The following is a 24604-nucleotide window of genomic DNA, read 5'->3' on the forward strand; positions in this document are numbered from 1 at the left end:
CAATGTGGCAGCCGTTTTTCCTCTTTAGTACATTTAGACTGAGTTTTTGCTGTGCAATCTAAACACGGGCACAACACAAATTAAACCCGACCCACCCACCCTTAATTCACAGATAGGAGGCCACCACAGAAATGTGTGAGTTGGGTTAGAAAGAAGAGAAGCCCACCACCTGGCAAAGTTGTTCTTCAGGTTGCCTGATCCAAAAGCAAAAGCAGCTAAAGCTGGGCCAGAAGACATATGTCTACTGGATGCTGCTCTCACCTGCTGACCGAGACAAGCCTTGGGCAACTGCCAAGGGGCACTCACAGAACATGGACCACTTCTTCCGGAAACTGGGGGCATTTCCATGGGCAGAGAGAAAGTGAGCCGAAAGAGGCAGATGGAGATTTTCTTAGCGCTGGCACAGGTCTCTTCCCTTTGCAGCAGTTTTGTCTCCCATGCAGATGGGGCAGGGAGAGACAAAATAGTATTTGTAGTTGAATAAAGCAGTTGAATGTAGCAGTTCGAAAGCACGTCAAAGTGCAAGTAGATAAATAGGTACCACTCCGGTGGGAAGGTAAACGGCGTTTCCGTGAGCTGCTCTGGTTTGCCAGAAGCGGCTTAGTCATGCTGGCCACATGACCTGGAAAAACTGTCTGCGGACAAACGTTGGCTCCCTTGGCCAGTAAAGTGAGATGAGCGCCGCAAACCCCAGAGTCGTTTGCAACTGGACTTAACTGTCAGGGGTCCTTTACTTTTACCTTTTATAACATCTTACAGATTTCTCAGTGATATACTGTACTATAGGTCAGCACTGTACTAACACAATGGTAGCGGTTAGTTGACACTACAAATATTTTAATGTACTACTTGTGCAAAGCGGGACCAGGTACAGGAAAGGGCTGCAAAACTATATGGAGAGCCCCACCCCAAGGCCATGACTTCCACTGACTTACGGGTAGACATCTGAGCCAGCAGCACTGTGAAATTACTACAAAATCTACCAGAAACCATGGAGCATTCGAAACACAAATCATTATCAACACCCTCAAATCAGCCCATCGTAAACTCCTAACAACTGAATGGCTAAAGCAGTTTAATTGATGCCTGAATGAAAATACTGCAATCAGGGTGGACATGGAACATAATATATTTTGGGTTCTGCATGTCTGTTAGGAACATTGTAGTATTAATGTTCATTAAAAAGAAAATTTAATAAACCAGATACCCTGAAAAATATAATCAAGGGTATTAATAATAATAATAATAATAATAATAATAATAATAATAATAATAATATTAGTTTGTATTTTTCTATGTATTTTACCTAACTCCAAATGATTCACACCCTGACCTGGGGGGTCATAGAGACGGGAGAAGGGCAGAGAGTAAGCTGACTGCACTAGGTCAAATTTCATTCCACAGAAGTGCTTTTATTCTTCTTTTGACCTGATTTGCCCCTATAGAAGACAAATGGCAGATTTTATATAATATTTAATACTTCTCTAATGTTGCCACAAGCAACACATCCTAATCCTCATCACAATTTTCTAGGCCAAGCTACGATTAGGATTGTGATGACACAGATAAAGGAAATCTGGACAATACGGGTTAATGTTTTCATTTCTTCTCATAAAGCAAGCAGAGCAAAGGTTCTGAACATACCAGCCATATCCTCATTACTAGAAGTGTGGTTACATAGTTTTGAGAGAGGTGATGGACCATGTTAATTTTCTGTTGCCCCAGAGCAGGAAGTAGCTGACATGGAATTCCACCCTTTTGGGAACGCCGCAGTAGTGGGGTTCCTTCCAAGTCTGTGGTTCTAAGGCTGAGGCGATTAATAAAAGGCACATTGTGTTTCACTGCAAAAATATGGCTCCGTCAACAGTTTCTGCTTTGTGACAGTTCCCCAAAGCACCTAAATGCAAATAAGTTTGTGTTCGCAGGTCTAAACCGCTGCTTCCCTAACATCCTGTCTCTCACCACCACCTTACGGCCTTCATTGGTTTAGAGGATACATCCTGTACTGTGCTGAGCTTTGGAAGGACTAGTCACAACTTCTTTTTCCCAGGTCTAGGAATATAGGGATTTACACGGTGGTACTGGGAAGGCACAAGGTTGGGTCTCAGAGGTATCCTTTTTCCTATCTCAACCAATGCTTCTTATTGGCTGCTCAAGGATAAATGTGTGACAAAGGGCAGAAGTTGATAACAAAGCAAGCCATCACTAGCGTAACTTTTAAAATGTGCTTGATTAAGGTTTTTGTTTCTCTTTAATTATTATCCAGCAAAGTTCAAGAACAAAGGTCTAGCACTGGCTGTCAGTAAGAACTCATAGAGATATGGCTACAGTTCTGTTCCAGTCTGTCAAGGGTATTTCAATATGATTTTGGTACTGTTGGTGCTGTAGATTTGACAACACATTGATTCACTGGTGCCCCATTTCAGGTCTGTGAGCGAAACCTAAATTGTGGCATCATAGTGACAAAGCAGAAGTGGCTGAATTGCAACTTATTACCAAACTTAAAACCATTGAGAGACCTGGTCTGAATAGAGACATTGGATTCTTATCTCATTATACATGATAAAGCTATTTTTAGCCATCTCACCCCTTGTTTTTTCCTGTAAGACCAATTGCAGTCGTTAACAGTCGTCAACAGGTTTACCACACCTATCAGCCAATCACCCATTCCCACCGACCCTTCTGAGTAATACCCCTCCCCACCCTCTCAGGGTCTGCTGACTTCTGTTTCAGTGTCTCTGAAGTAGTGTGCATGCACAGGAAAGCTCATACCAATAACAAACTTAATTGGCTTCTAAGGTGCTACTGGAAGGAATTTTTTTGTTTGTTTGTTTTGAGTACGGCAGACCAACACGGCTACCTACCTGCAACTATTACTGTACACAGTTCCTGATACAGCTACTCAAAGCATTGGAATATCAGCTAACACATTGGTTGCCAATGGGACACCATACCTCCACACTCCCTTAGTGGAAAGAAACCTCCTTTAGCTAACAGAGGAGGTTTTTTCAAGCCTAATTGTAGTGAGGGGTCAATTTAAGGTAGATTGCAGCTGGGGAGGAGAAAGCTGCAGGGTCCCTAGTCTTTTTTTCTGGTTGTCAAATATGCCCATGGGCCAAAAAAGGGTTATAACCCCCCACATGCCATGAATACTACTCTAAAATTAGGCCAACCTTGTGAAACATTGCAAATGCATATTCCAGCCAGAGTTCTTGGTTCAGGAAAAACATTTAACTCACGAAGCTTTCTCATCCACGAGATATATAAAACAAGCCCTTTCTTAATAGCATGAATGATAAGAGAGCTGAGGTATTCTCCCTATATGACTCCCTTACAGCGAATTTTTCAAATTCATACTGGTGAATAAAACTACACTCTATTTCCATATAAGTACAGAGTCAGAAGACTTTAAAACTGCTGTTGGAAATTGCACATCAAAAACGTCTCTGGTACGATAAAGCTTTTATGAAATTTGGCAATGAATTAGCAGATGTTTCTGGAACTGTAGATAAAATATTCAGTAGCTAACTTAAAGAAAATATTTATGGGAAATGACAGATGAAACTTAAATTGCACAGACTCCATCTAGTGGCCAATTTAGCATAAGGTTTAGCAAAACTAGAGGATTAATTTGAACCAATTCATTCCTATTGTGCTTGTAAAATTACATATTTACATTAATTTATTTATTTCTAACACCAACTCCAAAAAGGAGTTCATATATCACATAAAAAATATCCAATAAAATCTGGTCTTTGCCCTGATTCTGTTTGCATTCCTACATATTCCAGCTCCACAATTCTATGTAGTACTGATGCCATTAAAAGAAAACAATTCCTGAGCTGCAGGAAAAATATATACCTCTTTTTATAGCTTATTAAATCATTCTAAGCATGAAAAACATTTCACAACATTCTGATTTTCTACTTTTTTCAGTTCAAGAATTACTGATAACTTGTCAAGGTTCTGATTGGCTTTTCCTCATAATGAACCATGGCATGCTCCAATCACACGGGTGAAGACATCTTGCTAGTCCCTCCTACAGCAAACCAGTGGGTGGGAAGTTTTTCACAAAAGGCAATGACGGAGCAATGATTTGGGAGAAATCAGACAATTAATGTGATTTAACTAACTAGTTATTTCAAGTGCTTATTGAAACGAAGAAAACAGGACCAGAAATGGCTAAAAATGTGAAGCTTCAGGTTCACCTCACATGATGGGGCAATGCTTCTTGCCTAATTTTGCCTGCCCTACCCCTATATGGTATGTTTGATATGATACATGACCCTGGTTTACAAGGGCAAGAAAAAAATGTAAAGAAAGAAGCATGCATAAAACACCTATTACTTGGAAATGTTTTATACTTGAAAAACTGAAAATATCCTGCCACATTCTGCAATGCCCCTCCTCAACAACCACTCCTGTTATTATTATGTTTATATTCCACCTTTTCTGCCAGGAGAGCAACGTGGTTTTCCCCTCTCCCTTCTACACAGTGTCTGCATTCTCTACCAGCCTTCAGGTTAAGAACATTCCCGCTGGATGAGGCCAAAGGACCATCTAGCCCAACATCCTGTTCTCATTGTGGCCAACCAGATGCCAGATGACAAGCATGCAAGTAGGATCCAAGCACACCAGTACTCTCCCCATCTGGGATTCCCAGCCACAGATACACTGCCTCCAACAGTGGAGGTAGAACATAACTATCATTCTTATAGCCATTGACACAAAAAAAATTCCCCTGCAAAATTGTCTAATCTTTCATAGTCATCCAGGTTGGTGGACACTGCAACATTAGTGGACATCTCTAGCAAGTTTAACCGTACGCTATGTGAAGTGCCCCCCACCCACTGTCTTGAACCTTCCAACATTTGGCTTCAGTGGATGGCCTTGGGTTCCAGTATTATGAGAGGAGTAGAAAATGTAACTCTGTGTCCACAACATGCATAATCTTATGCACCTCTCTCATGTCCTCCTTTACTTATTTCTAAACTAGAAAGTGCCAAATAGTGTAAACGTTCCTTTAGCAGGAGAGTTGCTTCAACCCCTTGATTATTTTGGTTTGGCCCTTTTCTGAACCTTTTCCATTTCTAGGAAATCCTTTTTGAGGTGTGGCAAACAGAACTCTACCAGCACTCTAGCCATCATCACACTAAAGATTTGTATAAAGGCAACGTTTTCCTAATGGACCCTACCATGACATTTCATCCCTGCTATTTTCCCTACTCCCTTCAGCTTAGCTTCCCCACCTCTTAGGTCTCTGTCCAGTCCTCAGCTGGCCCTACAAGGCTAATCTCTGTGTGAGTTTTCAATCCTTGGCAAACTGACAACTTCCCTTCTCTCACAGATGCTGGACTGTGGACATCAGAACAACTTAATTCCCTTGTCAGATGGAACTGTTGTGAACATTCCATGACATCACATCAACTCATCCAACCATTTTTAGAAATTTCCTAAAGGGAAGTTCTATTTCAGTGCCATGGGCTTGCCATTACTATTCACACCATAAGCAAAGCAATCCATAGTACTGGGTAAAACACACAGTGCATTTATGCATGCTTACTAAGAAGCAAGTCCAATTATTAAATAGGTCTTACTTCCTAGTAAGTATGTATGAGATTGCCGCTGCAATTTACCATATGATAGAGAAAAGGTTGACTACTCTAAAATAGTCAAACCAGAATTTGAATTTGAGAGCAAAGATGCACCAAGACATGCCAATGCACAAAACAGAAAATGCAATAATAAGCTGAATTTCTTTCTGCTTGCGGAGACCACCTCACCTTGCCTAACAGTACCTTTGGTTCTGTCAGAAAAACACATATCTTAAACTGACCCCATTCCAAATAAACAATGCAGAAATGCTTATATCCCCTATCTGGGCACATGTTCTTCTTTTTCTTGTTGCTGGATCATGGCTATTGTGGGGAAATCAGTGGGGACATCTAAGGAATGTGTTTAGATAAGACCATTCTGGTACTGTCTGTCCACATTTCAGATACTCAGTTTACTGCAGTCTGCTTAATATCTAACAAGCTCTCCTTTGAATAGCTGTACAATGTGATTTATATTAGATGGGGTGCAAACATCACTATGAGCTGGTAGTCTCTAGCTGTTGTTTTCATTCTGAAGCATTCTATCTACATAGCATAGCCCTTTTGAGGAATGACAGAAACCAACAGAAGAAACTCATCAGGGCAGGGAAGAGGATGCTTTCTGTAGCAGAGGGCATATTTTGTTCTTTAGTTACGATTCAGAGTAAAGCACTATGGTTGGAAACCCTATGATAGGAAAAGCTATAAAGAGAATGGCACGTTTAGATCAATTTCCCCCACACACATAATATATATTTAAATCTTTATCTTACCTTTTTCACTGACACTTTCACTTTCTATTTCCACGTCATCACAACTGGTATATTCAGGTGTTGATGCTCCTTCTTCCTCAGAGCTGCTGACTGACATTTGTCTTTTCTTTCCACCCCGTTTCGATCTATGGGGCTTTGGTGGAGACGGCCGCACTGATTCTGACTGGTCAGAACTAAGGGAATCATTCCTTAGCATGGTCTCCATTTTCTCCCGCTTTGCTTTCCGACTGAGAATAGCAGAGCTAGGATCTAGGCGACTCTGTGTTTTAAAGGGGTCGTGATTTTTGGATTCTAAGTGCTCTGTAGGAACCACGCTATGCCTGGGAGTTGGTGGGCTATGGTTAGCTAATTGTTTAGAAACAGAAATCCTTACATCACCTGTTCTTTCTATTGCATACGCCCTCTGAGTATCCGGGCGAGACTTTATGTCCTGAGTTCCTTGCACCTGTGAGTGCTTTCCTAGTTTATTCTCAGGTACCTCGGGCTCCTCAACTTCTGTGTGTGGCAAGGCAACGTCACTGTGTCTTCTTTCATGTCGTGCTTTTGAAACTTTTGCATGCATGCGCATCTGCTCCTCGTCGGGATGCGGCTTTACGGGATACCTTGCCAGGTTTGGATCACTCCTGTATCGAGTGTGATAGTCATCTTCTTTCCTTTGCTTCTCTCCATCTACAGCTTTGCCTTCCTCAAAATCGTGTGGGAAGTCTGAATAGTCCTGAGACCTCCCTTTCTCTAATCTTCTACCATCACGTCTTTCTTTAAATTCCCTCTCATCTCTTTGTCCTTCACCCTGCTGGAGTGAGGATTTTGGCACTCGTTTGCGCTCACCTTTTACACCTCCTTTCCCATTCTGTTCAGACCCTGCAGGTGTCTTCTTCCTGATGGGAAGGGGTGGAAGAAGAAGAAGAAGAGTTTGGATTTGATATCCTGCTTTATCACTACCCTAAGGAGTCTCAAAGCGGCTAACATTCTCCTTTCCCTTTCTCCCCCACAAAAAACACTCTGTGAGGTGAGTGGGGCTGAGAGACTTCAGAGAAGTGTGACTGGCCCAAGGTCACCCAGCAGCTGCATGTGGAGGAGCGGAGACACGAACCCGGTTCCCCAGATTACAAGTCTACCGCTCTTAACCACTGCACCACACTGGCTCTCTTCTTTCTCACTGGAGGAGAACGAAGGGGACAAATCACACAGAAACCAACGGCATGTGCCCGAGCCCAATTTTGTGCAAGCTACATTGCAATAAGTATATAAAAAAAGCTGCATTACATCGTGCCAGACCAATGGTCCACTTCCTTAAGTATAATCGACACTGACTGTCAGCGTTTAAGACAGGAGGTTTTCCCAGCCTGGCCTGGAGGTACCAGGAATTGGCCCTCAGACCTTTTGCATGCAAAGCATGTGAGCTACAGCTCTTCCCCATAAATTAAAGAGAAGATTACACAAAGCCTTTGAACTTAATTATCGCCTGCATCATTATTGTCATGTCAGAAAGGGAGGTACTAAAAGAAAAATAATGAAATCTATTTTCAGTAATCCCCAAGTTGTTGTTTTTAAAAATAATTTTTATTTGGGAATAGGTAAAGAAGAATGTATAAAAGTCATTTTAAAAAAACCTCCATTTAGGACCAAGGCATCATGAATCTAAATATTTGTGCCAGTAAGTGTCTCTCTATGTAAGCAAAGGAATCCCTGAATCCTCTCCCAGCAACATTCAGCAGAGCAAAAAAAAAGGATTTATGCAGTGACTCTCACATTTCAAAATGCATGCATCTTAACTGCATGAATATGGATCTGGACAAATGAAATTGTAAAGATACACGCAAATCTGAAAGCATCTGTTGAAAGAAGTCTTAGAGCCCTTTGAAAGTTTTCATTTGCTTGCAGCTAGTATGTGTTATTTTGAAAGCCTGGAGGAAGAAATGCCCAAAGTTGATCAGAAACCAGTATCACTAAGTGTGATTACCCATAAAGCAAGAGAACGGATTTAAAAACTTCACCTTAATCCATGAATTGTGGAATTAAGAGGTGTACTTGGCTTCTTCACTATGAAGATGCACCTCTTTACTCTAGTCTATGACACATGAGATCTGTGTTCTCAGGACCCACCTTAGTCCTGTGACTGTAATTTGCTTTGTTTTTAATTCTAATTTTGAAATTGTTTCATCCACCCTGGGACCTGCTGGTGAAGGGCAGGTTATAAATAATAATTATTGTTGTTGTTGCTGCTGCTGTTATTATTCCCAATCCCATTGACCAATAACAGAGCATTCCGAGCATTCCATTAACTTCCCTGCAAGTATGGAGCATCAAGTTCCTGCCTATTTTACAGTACCACCTTCCAAAGAAGCCATACGAGCATGCAGGACACTAACGGTCCATTCAGCCAAACCTTTGCTTCTGCTGTCAACAGCTTCTGTTGTTACTTCACACCACGGGAGCCAACTCCTGGGAGCTGAGGTCCCTTCAGCCCTCTCAATAAAATATTTGAGGGAGCTGCCCCCCAAATCGATGGGCATTGTCATTCAAATAGTGTGTGCACGCACCACATCATGTGATCGGTTATGTAGGACAAGGCATATCTGCCCTCAAGATCCCAAACTATTTAAAAATGGCTGCCATTACACCTCAGAGTAGCCAGGACTAGCAGTGTGTGTAGAGTCAGTTATTTAGTTTTGGGGTTTCCCGCTAAAACTAGTTAATCTTAATTCTGTTTTTGGTACATTTTAACTAAGTGCAAATGTTAATTTTGTTGTAGTGTTGAACTTGAAGTTGGCTTTGTCCTATTTAAATTTGATGCTGTATTTTGAGAATCTGATGAAATTTGTTGCGAGCTTGTGTGAACATTGTCCACCATGGACAAGTAGCATACAGATAAGGTAAGCCATACACAAGCCCTCCTTTAGAACTGTTGTCTCACATGCAAATGAGTGTATGCTGAAGCCCAGATAATCGTGCTTCGGTTTGCATCTTTCACAAGCTATTTCACAATTATTTCATCAATGAATCAAGTCAACTCAGCTCAACAAATATTCAGGTGACAGACCACCGCTGTGTCCCCCCCCCAAAAAAAATCCCACCTCAGCAGAAGAGTTACATTTGGCATATTCATGTAGTGTTGTTTCATTCATCTTGTGTCATTTACAGATTAATATTATCAAATTATTTTCAGTTTAGGACAATTTGTTTTCTAATGCTAACTTTAATTATCCACATACACAGAAGCTGGGATTTGTGCCTTTAAAAAGTCCAACATACATGCATGTAATTCTATATTCCAAATTAATGTCAGTTTGGTGAAAATGTGTATTTTGTGAAACTCCTACTTTTGCAATTAACTTCCTCTTCCTCTGTTTTCCTTTCTGTCCTTCGGTACAACTTGGTAGGACATGTAGATACTGCAATTAACCTACTCTATCCCTCTCAGTATTAATCCTTCTGACACTGTATGGGGGTGGGCAAATTTTGGGGAAGATCTCCCATATTGCGTATATACAAAGCCATTGACAACGTGCCCCTCTGCACACCACTAAAGTGTGGCCAGAGTGCACTGAGATTTTATATATTTATAATATATATAAATTTATAATGCCACTCTCCACTGCTTAACATTATAGCTGCAATTCTTCCCATATGGGCAAGGCCCATTGGCATCAGTGTTACCTCTCTCTCGGGGGTTCACTTCTAGACCTTGATGAAGTCTGCTTCTGTTCCAGGCCCATAGCTTGCTGGGATACCTCTGTGCCTTTCCTCCTGTCAGTTTGCACACCACTAGAAGGTATTTCCTGTGAGGAGGTGACTGCTGTGCTTAGGGGTGTTTGAGATCTTGACCGTTCTTGAAGCCTCGCTTTCTTTTCTCTAGGTGCATCTGAACTGCCACCAGTAGCTGTATCACTCAGTGCTCCGTCCTGACTGGGTGGCTGTTGAGGACCACTTCCAAAAAACCACGCTCCAGATTTCGTTAGGATCTCTTGTTGCTTTCGGCATAAGTTGCATACCCACATAACCTAGTTACAAAGAAAAATAACAGTCTAAGTACTCTTCAGTTGCTGAAAGGCTCGGTTGTCTAAACATTCAAGAATAATAAAACCTCCCTCCTGTGGCGTTTGTGCTGTTGTTCATGCTCAGGACATGCTTGTGGAGTGGGCCACTCTTGATTAGCTGCAGCCAAACATATTGCAACTGTGTGTTTCGCTTTGGCTGCACCAAACATTCATGTTCCATCGGTACTCTGAAGCACCGTCTGGGTGTTCAAGGCATGTGACGATAATCACAGGAGGCAGGAAAGCAGGACCACAACACGCACAACCTGCACTGGCCCCTCCCCAATGCTGTCGGGCATTTTGGAGGATGTCTGCAATACAAGCAGGCTATCCCCATGAGGTGGAACTAAGACAACAGCCTATACACACAATGGCAGGCTGCCTCACTGCAAGCATGCTCTTAAACACGTGGTCAGGGGAGGGAAGGGCCGCAATGGGCCACTACAGTGGTAATGGAGCAAGCAAGCATGGACCTGCTCACCTGCCTCAAATGAAGGCCTAGGCAGAGGGCCTTCTTGGTCCCAACCTGTGGAACGCCCTCCAAGCACATGTCAAGGAGCTATCCAAGCTTTAGAAGACATCTGAAGGTAGCCCCATATGGGGAAGTTTTTAATGTTTAATGTTTTTGTATATGCTGGAAGCTGCCCAGCGTGGCTGGGGCAACCCAGTCAGATGGGCGGGATATAAATAAAAAAATTATTATTGTGATGGTGATGGTGATGATTGCATGTGTTGAACATACAAATAGGACTCAAAGAGTCAGTATGGTATAGTGACTAGACTACAAACTAGGAGGCCCAGGGTCAAATCCCCACTCACTAAGAAACGAAAGGCAATGGGCAGGGCACAGTTTCTCAGCCCGGCCTTTTCCACAGGCTTGTTGTGAAGATGAGAGCAGGGACCAAAGCTCAGTGTTAGAGCACATCTTTGAATGAAGGATGTCCCAGGTTCCATCCCTGCCATCTCCAGTTTAAAGCATCAGCTAGCAGGTGATGGAAAATGAAGAAACCCAGGAGAGGTGCTGCAGATCAGAGTAGAAAATGCTGGGCTAGATGGGCAAATTATCTGACCTGGTATAAAGCATCTTCCTAGGTTTCCCTAAGTGCCTTAGAAGAAGGACAGCATAAAAAATTGTAGCACATAAAATGAAACTAAGGCTCCGCTGGTAGGAGTCTCCTATTCATGAAGTTCCACTAATGGGTAGAGATGTAAGGACCCATCAGTTTTGGTTCCCTTAGTTCCTCATTTCAAATTCCATTTCTGCAGCAATATGTGGATTTACTTCTTTAACCCTCATAAAAATTTGCCAGCATTTTCAGTGCAGTCTTCTCCCCAGTAAACACAACCTTGTATGCAGTTGTTTTGATAATGTGCATGTTTTTGCAAGCATTTCCCCCTAACATAATGCATTTTTGTATGTTATTCTCACGAATATATTCATTTTATTTCACATTCCACTCCCTAATGCAGGCTTCCTCAACCTCAGCCCTCCGGATGTTTTTGGCCTACAACTCCCATGATCCCTAGCTAGCAGGGCCAGTGGTCAGAGATGATGAGAATTGTAGTCTCAAAACATCTGGAGGGCCGGGGTTGAGGAAGCCTGCCCTAATGTATACATTTTTATAAAGCGTGAATCAGGTATAAAGGTAAAGGTAAAGGTACCCCTGCCCGTATGGGCCAGTCTTGACAGACTCTGGGGTTGTGCGCCCATCTCACTTAAGAGGCCAGGGGCCAGCGCTGTCCGGAGACACTTCCGGGTCACGTGGCCAGCGTGCCATCGCTGCTCTGGCAAGCCAGAGCCGCACACGGAAACGCCGTTTACCTTCCCGCTGGTGAGCGGTCCCTATTTATCTACTTGCACCCGGAGGTGCTTTCGAACTGCTAGGTTGGCAGGCGCTGGGACCGAGCAGCGGGAGCGCACCCCGCCGCAGGGATTTGAACCGCCGACCTTTCGATCGGCAAGTCCTAGGCGCTGAGGCTTTAACCCACAGCGCCACCTGCGTCCCGTGTGAATCAGGTATAATCGGCTTTAAATGCTGAATCAAATTTTCCCTGTCCCTACTGATACACCCCACCAGCAGAAGGGAGGCATTTTTCACCAGTCTCTCCCCTCCCCCAACCCCTCTGCATCTTTGTCTGTCAAAAATTTGCTCTTGAAGTTTAGTGGAGCCTCTAGAACAGCAAGAGAGGTGGGTGCATGAGGAATAGCAAAAAGCACACACACACACACCGTATTCCAGTGGGAGTTTCCAGTGGATCCCAATTCCTTCCTTGAGCATAAGGGACTATTTGTGTTTTTGAACAGCTCTTAATAAGACTAACAAACTAAGTTCACTTCACATATGAGGTGAGTTACAGTATTTAGGCCACCAAATATACCCTAACCCTCTCTCCTTAATGAAGAAGTAAGCAAATGCAGCTGAATGTTTTGCTATCCTTCCAATGACACATATCCAAAAATCAATCAATCATTACTCTTGTGTATGGTTTCATCACTCTCAAATGCTCCCTAGGATAAGGTTACCAGACATCCCCGTTTCCCAGAACAGTCCCCGGATTTACAAATCAGTCCCCATACAAAATCCGTTGAAGTTGAAAAGTGTCCCCGGATTCATTGAAAAAAAATTGGTAACCTTACCCTAGGGCTAAGCTCTCTCCTGACACAATGGTCCAAATATAATAGTGAAATGATTACTCTTGAAATTTCATTTGAGGAAAAGAAACAAAAGCCTTGCCTTAAGAGACAAATGTTTAAGAAGATAAAATATTATTCATAGCACAAGAAAGGTTCTATCCTCTCCCAGGAAGGTATGAAATCAAGCACACATTGTATTTCTGGGCCACTACCACTAGATTTTTAAATTTATATTTTTGTCAAGAACAGCAGCACATTAAGGCCAGATGCTGGCTCTAAGGATTATGCAGGGATCAAGGCAGTCATGCACTGTACACGATAAAAGAGCAAGGGGGGGAGGGGGATGGGAAGAGTCAAACAGCAAATCAATGCACACTTAGTTGGAAGTAAGTCCAATTAATATTAATAATAATGGGCACTTGCCCCTCCCCCTAAATATAATTGGGATCAGGTTGTTAGAAAAATAACATGGAAATGAACAGAAATATTAGGAGCTGGATCCAGGAATTGGCTGCAATCCTAATCATGTCTACTCAGATGTTAGTGTCATTGAATTTAATGGAGTTTACTCTCAGGAAGAGGGGTTATTATGCAGTGTTAGTCATGCCTAAAATAGACCCACTGAACTCAGTAGGGTAGGGTTTTTTTTTAATAGACATGGATAGAATTGTTTTGTTAATACTTTAAGGGCCCATTGATTCATAGGGCCTACTCTAAGCATGACTACGTATGGATCCAACCAAAGGAGTTTTCTAAGAAAGAATTCTAAATTAAATATTTTACAGAAATGTTTCATAAAATTAGAAAAAGAAGCAACATTGCATAGCTGTGCATCAATGCAAAGCACAAAAATGACGTACACTGCATATTGAGTAATAAATCAGATAAGGAGGAAATGGATAAAGAAAATGAACACTTTCTAACACGTTACTGATATCCAAACGTAATAAGGTGCCTACCAGTACCACCACCATCCCCCAAAATTTCAAAATGTTTCAGCAACAATGGAAATGAATAATCTTGCAATAGTAATTGCAAGAAGCCAAAAAGAGTTCTTCTTTTGTCAAGGAATAAAGAAACTTTAGATACTGCAAAGAAAATAAGCAAATGAAATATCTGAGTTCATATAATATCTAAATTAAGTATTATTAACATAATCCCAAGATTCATTGTGTATTTTTCGTTAAATGCTGGATTAGACCTTACTAAAGTTAAACTTTTGTAGTTTTAATATTTAAGTTGTGAGTATAAAGAATAAAAATGAAAAGTGTTTATTACAAAGCACATTCCCTTTTCACACAAGAGGAAATGGTTTTATAAGAAAAAAAAATTCATGTGTTAAAATATTTTAAAATCTCATCAAAAACTTAAACCTGCAGTAGACCAATCGGTTTTGGTTTAACAAAAACAAACAAAAATATAGCTGCAGTGAAATAATAGAGGCAACTTCAACAATAAACAGGAAGAAGAAAAAACACTTCCAACTCCAGATAAAGTGAACATTTGCAAAAGAAACAAATGAAAATACCAGTTAACACTACTACACTATAAAAATGTGCATATAAAATCAATTTGAAAGCCTGTTAGCAAGCAGTCGTAAGGTTCTTCTTGTGTGTGTATAGCATGTGTCAAAATAGATCTGAGCAAAAATCCAATGTTTTAATTAAACATAACACATCTGATGCTCAGGGAAAGATGGAAAAATAAGGGCATCATTCAGCTGGGAGCTTTGCCAGTGACTTCTGTGGGTTGAGCTCCAGAACCTAGATACAGATGTTCAAAAGTCCCCAAATTCACTACTACCGAAACATGCACCCTGTTGTGTTTCCAATCAAAACTAGCAAATTGAAACAAATGTTCATTAGTGGAGCTATTTCTAGAGCCCATGTGCTGTATTGAGGGGGGACTCAAAAAATTGTCTAATCCAAAACCCAACACAGTATAATTATAAACTATTGATATGAAATAAGATTGACCACAAAAATCCCACACATGTCTGCTCAGAAATAGACACAATTGAGTTCAATGGGGCTTACTCCCAGGTAAATATGCCTAGGGCTGTAGTCTTTATCCTTCCCCAATGCATCCATAACATAAATTTTCCATATAACACTGACAGATGCTTCTGGATATTAATGCAACATATGTGAAACACACAGATCTTCAAAAGAAACATTCCTGAATATCAACTTATACTGATGCACTTGCACAGCTTCATACTGTGATTTATTTTGGATGAAACTATGTGTCCTAAATAACTAAACTAGCCATGGCACAAATATACCGTACATGTGTATCCACCCCAACTACCTATCCACACACAGAAACACAAACTTTTTAAAAAAGCAACAACACCTATATATGTGAAAATTCTGTGCTTACAACCACCAACCACTTAAAAATTGAAACATTTTGTCATACACACACACCAACCATTTAGAGCTAAAAACTGAAACATTTTGTCATACACACATACAACAGCACACACCACAAATTACACATGAACAAAATCTGTATTATACTCACATAGAGACTACACTACCACCTCTGTTTAGGAGTCACTCCAGAGCTTAGTTAATACATGCAATTTGGCCGCTGGCCTTGAGCTACAGTAGGTCCAGAGGGGTGGGGGTGGGGTAGAGACAAAAGTCCTTCTTCCAAAGAGGGAGGGGGACAAACCTTGAGGTGATATAACAGTTTCAGTGAGAAAGCCGCTTAGTGAAAAAATATTGTGTAGGGAAGTATGTGGAGCAAGCAATCTAGCAGCATGCAGGAATTATATCCTGATTGAAAATACTGGGCCATGGTCCAAACTAATCTAAACTAAAGCAGGTCTGTGTAATAACTTATCTTAACAATCCACAGATGTTAGGCAACCAAACAAACACACTGATGAAGGATTACAGTCCTTTAATGTGTCTTCTGGACCTCCATGCAATGCACCAGGAACTCTAAGGAGGATTCTGTGTTAGAGAGAGTTAGAATCTGCATGTATTTCTAACTGCTTCTAACGTGCAATTGGAATAGCTTGCTAAGAAATAAATTTGCAGTTCATTTATTGTTCTTGGGTTCGTCCTGATGCAGCATTTCAGCAAATCATCAACGCGGTTACTGTGTACCTACATAAAGCACATACGTGTTTGCATGTGTGAAGCTTTGAGAGACAAACTGCTGTCACTGTTAAAACTTGACCAGTCTGTGTTTGACATTCTGCGTTTACACGGAATACTGAGCCTGGGTGTCTGGCTTATCGTGATTTATCAGGGCTGAGGAGCATGCTGAAGCAGCAACGCTGCCAGAGCACTCTGCTTCACTCCTCCTCAGGTGTGAGTGGGATAAACCAACCAAGAAGTCTTGGCTTTGCATTACATCCCACCCCAGGATAATGGCTTGCAATTCCATAACAACCCAGGTTTCACTAGCCAGCCTGGAGCCATCATTTAAGTAGTTACATTGGTACCTTGCAAGACGAAATTAATTCGTTCTGCGAGTTTTTTCGTCTTGCGAATTTTTCGTCTTGCGAAGCACGGATTCCCATTGAAAAAGGAAAAGGAAAAGGAAACAAACTTGCAAGACGTTTTCGTCTTGCGAAGCAAGCCCATAGGGAAATTCATCTTGCGAAGCAACTCAAAAAATGAAAAACTCTTTCATCTTGCGAGGCATTCGTCTTGCGAGGTACCACTGTATAAGATTTCTTAACACTCTCCACCATAAGATTTCATGGTAGGTTACAACAATAAAATGTACAGTCATAAAAAACATAATTACCGTTTCAGAACACAGAAAACTGTTCCAAATGGAACAGAAAAATATAGATTCAACAAAATGAAACAAAAACCTTAACTATCAACGCCCAAGGAACCATAAGGCATGTCTTCAGCATTTGTTCCTGGCTTGTAGATTGTGGCTTGTTATGTGGCAAAAAACAACAACAATGATCCTGGTTTGGACTTAATAGGAAGGCAAGGGCTTTATGTTTGTTTATCTTGGTCATGCCAAAGGAGGAATGAAGCAGCAGAAGAAGAGAAGAAGAGTTTGGATTTGATATTCCGCCTTTCACTCACTTTAAGGAGTCTCAAAGCGGCTAACATTCTCCTTTCCCTTTCTCCCCCACAACAAACACTCTGTGAGGTGAGTGGGGCTGAGAGACTTCAGAGAAGTGTGACTGGCCCAAGGTCACCCAGCAGCTGCATGTGGAGGAGTGGAGACGTGAACCCGGTTCACCAGATTACGAGTCTACCACTCTTAACCACTACACCACACTGGCAATACGATTTGCTCCTGGCAAGTCACGATAAACCAGAAATTCTAGCATATTTTTATGTGTGGATCTGGTGAAAGTGTTCATTTTCATGTTACGTGGAAATCTTCCCATGTGTTGCCTTATCACAAGTAAGTCTCACTGACCCCTCTGTGTGGCAACACTTATGCTAATAATAATAAAGAGTCAAGTACACACAGGATTAATCTCAAAATGATGAGTCCAGGATTCACACACAGATCCATGTGAAAACATCACTGTGGTAGAAACATGCTTCAGAGAACTAAAAGGATTGCATGCTTGCGTTCTTGTGAACAGTCTGGAGTGTTTTATTCATAACCACATATAAGCCTCACACTTACTGTCTCTGGCCCTTCCCACTGCAGTCCGTGGCCAGCAGAGACATTATTCCTGTACTAACACAACATGAAAGCAAAACATGAAAATGCTTGCAATGAAATTGAAAACGCATCATACATTGCATAAGTAAGCACTTACATTTTCGAATTTTTAACTGCTCCCTGCGCAAACATGGAGTAAAAACGCATTATCTCTTAAGCAATTTTCTATTATTGTGGAACTGAAAAAGCTGCTTCACACAGCCTACCGTCAGGAACATAAAAATCAACATGATCTAAATGTTATGGTTCCCTCAGCACACAATCCTTGGCCAGAGCGTGTGCAAGTTCACCCAGCACCTACAGCTACATTTAAGACCAGGTGTTATATAACACCGTTAAGCACTGAACTTACCACTATAGCTCTGCAAAGCAATAGCAAATCTACTTTAAGTCACATTTTATGGAGTTTGAATTTGGATGTTGGCTATTGATTCAAAGTAGCTTTATGCTATGTGCATTTCGAGGCTGCTCTGGTTTTTGTTTCCTTCACTGCTTTTAGCTTTTACTTTGCCTTTGTTTCCCTACACCGCAGCCAGTGACCAAAACAAATAAATCATCACTACGGATAAGAACAAATAAAAACATATCATCCACATCAAAGAAGTGCTTGTCTTCATTTTAAGTAGTTTATATAGTCTGCCTTTCCATATAGGATTTGGAAAAGGGGCAGATTAAATGGCTTTCCATAGCCTCTCCAGCACTCTGGCGAGGATCAAGATGTTGACAACGTAGCTAAGAATTGCAGGATGTATCAATCTGTCAGGCACACCAAGCAGATTCTGTTAGAACATTATGTTTTGATGACAACATTATTGGTTATATTTGTTCAGGAGGACGGTGTTCCTAAAAACAAAAACAGCATAGGGGAATGTATTCTGTCTACTAATTAGATTAAACCATCTCCTCCACCAACATCAAAATGTCAACTATTATAATTTACAACAGGCTGTAATCTAAATATAATCAGTTGCATCAAGCCTCATGGCACTTCTCTCAGTAGGCCAGTGGGGCGAGCATACAGATGCACACAGCAAAGATTCTTCACCCCCAGACAGTGGCGTAGCGTGGGTTGTCAGGCAAGTAATTTGCGCCCCCTAACCCGTGGATTTGCGCCCCTTAACCCTAACCCCCAGATGTTGCGCCCGGTGCGGCCGGCCCCCCCTGCACCCCCCACGCTACGCCACTGCCCCCAGACACTTTCCTATAAGTATTAAAGCCTTTGTTTTTGGAACATGGTCCAGATCTGGTTGCTAACGCTCTGTTATGTTCCCTAAATAGGGAAGAGTGCTGTGGACCACCCTGAGATTGATGGATGAAGGATGGCATACAATAAACCAAATAAACAAAGAGTGGAACCCAGTCAAATTTATTCAAATGTCCATTCTTCTCTAAATATTGCTTAACTAACAAATATACAAGGAATTTTCAATTGATTTAAAAATTCTTCAGGGGATGAAGATACTGCTTTGGTGTCTCCTCCATTAGAAATCTGTGATTGTAGGCCTGTATGGCTCAAATTTCATCCCTCCCTATTTTTACCTGCCTACTTTAGGCTCATGGAGAGAAAAAAACTAAGGTTTTTCCATTGATTGCTTAATTTATATAGCTGACACAATTTCAGAAGGGGGGGGGGAGTTGATCAAAGTATAAGCCGCAATACTATTTATTGAACCTGAGGCCACAAAAACAGGTACGCCCTAATATCAGACATATGGACGAGGATAGATTCTGCCCTGTTTACATAAAGTCTAGCCAAAACAGCAATCTCCCTTCCCTTCATTACTTTTTTTTTTAATGCACATGAAACAAAGAATGCTTCGCCTGCCACTGATGTATGCTTCATATAATTATGGTGCTAAACTCTGGCATAGCTTCACTCTGGTTCAGGCTCCTGCCTCTGGCAGGTCAGTCTGATCAACAAACTAGTAAAATCAGAAAATCTGAATGTGAGCCAATCTAGGCTCAGTGAAATCAATAAGAGTAAAGTTGGCTTAAACTCAAGTACTCTAACTTCTGTGGCTTATGGATGTGCCTGCAAAGCACTGCCCTCTTTTGCTTGAAAAAAAATAATAATTCAGAAGATATAGAGCTCGGTTAGATTCATAAACTATTAAGATGTTTTCCCTCTCTAGCATCTTGCACATAGCAGTGATATGCAACCTAATTCACATGCCAGTTTTATGTGGCACTCAATTTTTATGTTTCCATTCTATTCAGGCTCTTATTTCATTTTCATCACTGGCCTATCTGAGCTATCACATTCCTCTCATAAATTCTGAGGGTCAAACTGCACATCGTGTTTCATGTGGTAGCATACAGCTATATCTGTTTTTCTTAAATTAATTACAGCAGCCAGGGGTGGGGACACACAATTGTTATCAGGATCACTGTATGCAGGAAGGATAGATTAATCCCTTCCCTTCCCAGTTGCAATCCCTTCTGCACAGTCCTGCTCAGCATGGCTATAAGGATTAGAAAGAAGGTGCTATAGTGTCAATTTAAAGTGAGGTTCTTAGCCATCCTGGAGGGAGGAGGTGATTTTCAGGGCTGATACAGTTGGGAAGAGAAGGGGTAACTTATGCACTGTGATCCCAAAAGTAATATGGGGTTCAATGGCTATAATGAAATAAAAACAAGCATTAAGCATAGCATCTAGTTGGATACTGGCATTTTCATATACATGGGCTGAAAAATAGACAAGTCAGAGACATGTAATGAATTGAGGGTGTGTGTGGGTGAACAACTGGGATATCCCTCCTCCCGTAGTACAATAGCACAAGGTGCCTGAGAGCTGAGGCTAGTCCAATAGTGCACTTGATCCATAATTATAACTGCTGAGGTTTGAGAATAAGTGAGTAAGAAGCAACTCATCTAGCCCATGACCCAAGCAGTACAATGAGGGACAGATACTGTTGAATCCTACAGCCCTTTAAACGTATAGTATCCCCCCCCCCGGATTTTAGGGGAGGGAAGTGAGTACTGGGATATGAACATCACACAACATACTTTCCCTAAACCCTAATCCTCCCCCAGGATACTATAAGATGCTAGCCACGGTTCAATGCAGTCATTTTTACCACCCTGTTCCTCCTCCTCCTCCTCCCTTGTGTTGCTGCAAAAGTTTCTGCCTCCTGGAGGCCACGTTAAGGGGTTTATTATACTTTGTTTTCCTACATGGGTGGCAAGTCCTGTAACTATACACAAACCTCTACCTTGTCTATGTGTAACCCCATTTTGCTGCCAAACTAATAGGCACAGAACATTAGAAGGTTTGTCCTCAGAAGGAACAAGTGGGAACCTGCAGCAAAGTGTTGAAGTATATCCCCAGTCACTAACAGGTTCAGGATACAAGCCAGCTTAAAACAAGAGCCTTATAATGCTTTTGGGGACTTATTATGGGCAGGTGGGTGGGGAGAGTTTGCAGGAGAAGAAAAGGAGCATGATTGCTTTTTCTCCAGTCCCTTGTTATTCACTAAAGCTGCATTTATTAATTCAAAATTTAATCTTATGTCACTGCCAACAGAATTTGCTTTGTAGAAGAGGGGGGGGGGAATCTTACATAAGATAATCATTTTTCCTGGTTAACAGAAGTTCAAACCATGACCAGTTATCCCCAGAGGTTATATTAGGTCCCCCCCCCTTTGCAGTGAACAGCACATCAATAATGCTGTATAAAGTCAGGTGTACTAAACAGAACAGAAAGACTACAATCCATTGCAGATATGCAAACACTAGAATATCATTTGAAGCTTCCTTTTATTTTTAAAACGTCTGTGTTTATCATAATGTTACAGGGAAAACCTTCTCTTTTTATGTGAAATTATTAAGCAACTAATTTTTAAAATTCTAGCGGTACAAACCTATTCACACTTATTTGGAAGTAAATATCACAAGATTCGAAGTGTCTTATTCCCATCTCAAGTTTTACATGAGAACGATGCATCTAAATCCAGCAGAAGCATGAAAAGTGCTTCAGCACCTACTTTCAGTGCTATTTAAATATTCTGCTTGAACTTGGACAGGTATATGCAAAATCCCTTCCACTCATGCTTCTTTTTAATCAAATCCATTATAACTAGTCACACATGCAAAGAAATACTATTTTGTAAACAAAACGTGTGCAAGCACTGAGTAGAAAAAGATGTTGGACTGGAGAAGGTCCTACATGAAAATTCATGATCTGAAACAAGCCCTCGCATAGCAAAAGGCAGTAAACATACAGAATACATTGGCACCTCTGGAAACATTTTGCCAGCCAAGTAGAATCTTCCTTCCCTTTAGAGCCATCAATGGAAAACAACCGTCACACGAGAGATGTACATTTTAGATTTACCAAACCTACACTATTTAAGCCTGTTCAAGTCAGTCTAGCCTGGGGGTGATATTTACTCCAGAACTTTGAAGTTGTCACCTGGCATCAGGTGACAAACAAATGGGCAGTCCATGGAGTGGAAGAGGAAAGGACCTTGCCTGCTGGTGAGATTAAATTATCCATTCTGACTTGCTGCCTCACCTGGATTAATTTGGGCAGGATAGGACCTGTTTATTGAGCAATGGTGAGTAATTTACAGACGTTACAGCCACCTGCATCTGAAAGCATTTCTGAGAGAGCTGAATATGGTTATGGGAAGATGTGAAGCAATCTGCATTCTGGGCTTCACTGTCAGCTCTGTTACTGCTAAGGGTCTTAAGATGTAAGAACCTTGTATAAATGTAGCTCCTGCATTTGAAAACCAATATTCAGAACAGCAATTGAAATTTGGGGGGGGGGGTAATAAAAAAATAAAGGCAGGAAAACTGGACTGATATGTGCGTGCTGCATGAATCTGTTAACAAACATTACTGCAAAGGGACAACAAAGGGCTCCCCCCTCCCCAACTTTCACCTTTGTTGCTCCTACCTTCTGGGGTGTCCATGGTCTTTTCATAATTCTCTCCCACCTCTTGTTCCAGATGCAAAGGTCTGAGGCTAAGTTGATTAAGTCTGTGCTATCTGTGCTACCGAGCACAAGGGCAACTCAGTAAATCTGGGGTGGAAGATTTGAGGAAGGGGGAGAGAAAGTATCAGTGCTCTACAATAAATCTGAGTGGATATCTTACGATTTCAAAAAAGAAAGCTGGAGGAGAAGCAATGTACTTTGGGGAAGAAAAGGGGATGTAAGGGTTTTGGTTAGTTAAATTTGTTGGGGAGGGCTAGGAAAAGGGTAGAGCATCGTGAGATTAACATGGAAAACTTGGACGTTGAGAAAGAAGGAGATCAGGACAGGAAAATGCTGTGGTGTGTTTTGCGCCAGTATAGGGATATCAAAAATATTTTATGATGCATCAAAAAATACCTTTGACAACCAGTCTGTAAATTGTCGTTTGCAACAATTTAAGAGAAACAGTGGTCTTAAGTTATTACACTGGCAGGTCAAACATGGAAGAAGGAAAGGACTTCTGGTTAGGCAAGGGGGAAAAGGAAAGGAAAAGAAGTGCAGAAGAATGAGATCTGGAGAAGTTAGATGGTAATGAGAGTCTATGGTTCAAAATAGCTATTTCTATGATACTAAGTTTAAGTGAGATTAGAATTTTGCTTTAAGTATTAGCAATCCATTCAGATCTCTGACACTTACCTGTATTAATGTGGCTGGGTATTACCAAAAACAAGCACAAAACTCACACAATGGGAGGCATATAATGAGCTGCCATCAAAACATGAATGTTTGTTCTAGGCTGGAGGGAAGATGTGAGTGATCACTCCACATCACTAAAAATGTCACCACCATTTTCAAATATGATAATCAAGATTTTGTTCATGGAGTCTTGTTGACACCAAGTGGATATAGAATGCTCTCTCCAGGAGGTCATGATTTGCAGGTGTCTCAATTTAGGAGTAAAAGGTAACCCTATGTTCAGAGGCTAGAGATCCACATTTCATGGAAAAGGCCTAGAGAAGGCAGGCATTCTCTGGATAAAAATGACCTTGTTAAAAATGGCAGTGGTGTCACACAGTAGTGAAAGATTAAATCATTTAAGAAAGCCGATGCATGGCAACGCTTAGGAACACAAGGGAATATCAATCCTTAGTAGAGATTAATTTCCATGTTGATATAAAGAAATTGTTGAAGGGAAAGAGGAATAGCAAAAGACCTACTAGAAATAAGGTACGTGTGGCTTATGAGTTTGCAAAGCTCAGTAAAAGCCTGCCAATCAGCCAGCCATCTTAAACAATGCAACTCAGCAAAACCGTACACGATGATCATCATTCGTTAAAAACCTTTGATTCACATTTAATAATAAATACTTGCAACAGCAAGGTTTGTCAAATCCGTTCCATAGGATGAATTAAACAATTGGCTGACTGGGAATAAGAAATCTAAGCGCTGAGATATGAAAAGTAACAGGCCACAATAGCTAAGAGCAGAGACCAAAGAGAAGCACATCTGAGGACTTTCTGACAAAGGGAAAATTAGGACTGTCTGTATTGGGGGAACCTGGACACTTTCTCACAAAAGTACAAGAAGACAAAATGGCACAACTAATTCTTGTGGAGGTCAGAAGCCAGTTACTCCAGGTTTCAAAGTGTTTTAGTGCACAGCTCTAGCAGAAGATGAGAGGGGGAAGGCCTGATCCCACAGCAGAGGCTTAAATGAGAACAAGAGATAATATTCATGTTTTTTTTTAGAAAAAGTCACAGAACTTGGGAAATATGTGGGAGATCAACCAGAAGTGTGAAGATTTAAGGAAAGTTTGCTTTGCTTTTATTTCCCTGCTTTCCATTTTCTGGAAATTTTTGCATCTCCAATGTTCCCCAAGCATCACCCAGTCATCTAAATGTGCATTGCAGGCATTGTCTAAAAACAACTGATTTGTACTTAATAACAAAAAGCAAGGTAATGCAGGAACTTCAAAGAAACCT

The 24604-nt window shown here is 41.2% G+C and overlaps 1 protein-coding gene across 50 annotated transcripts in view; it reads right to left on the reverse strand.

The window, feature by feature from the left end:
• Positions 1–24604, reverse strand: part of RIMS1 (regulating synaptic membrane exocytosis 1) — a 240428-nt gene that overhangs the window by 113955 nt on the left and 101869 nt on the right. For all 50 annotated transcript variants that reach the window (XM_081904833.1, XM_081904834.1, XM_081904832.1 and 47 more), the window contains 2 exons: positions 10028–10371; positions 6368–7245 (listed from right to left, as the gene is read on the reverse strand). In XM_081904833.1, the coding sequence (XP_081760959.1) occupies positions 6368–7245; positions 10028–10371 (1222 nt within the window). The remainder of the gene's footprint in view (positions 1–6367; positions 7246–10027; positions 10372–24604) is intronic.

This window comes from Podarcis melisellensis, assembly GCF_964234715.1.
Source record: "Podarcis melisellensis genome assembly, chromosome: 3".
NCBI lineage: Eukaryota > Metazoa > Chordata > Lepidosauria > Squamata > Lacertidae > Podarcis > Podarcis melisellensis.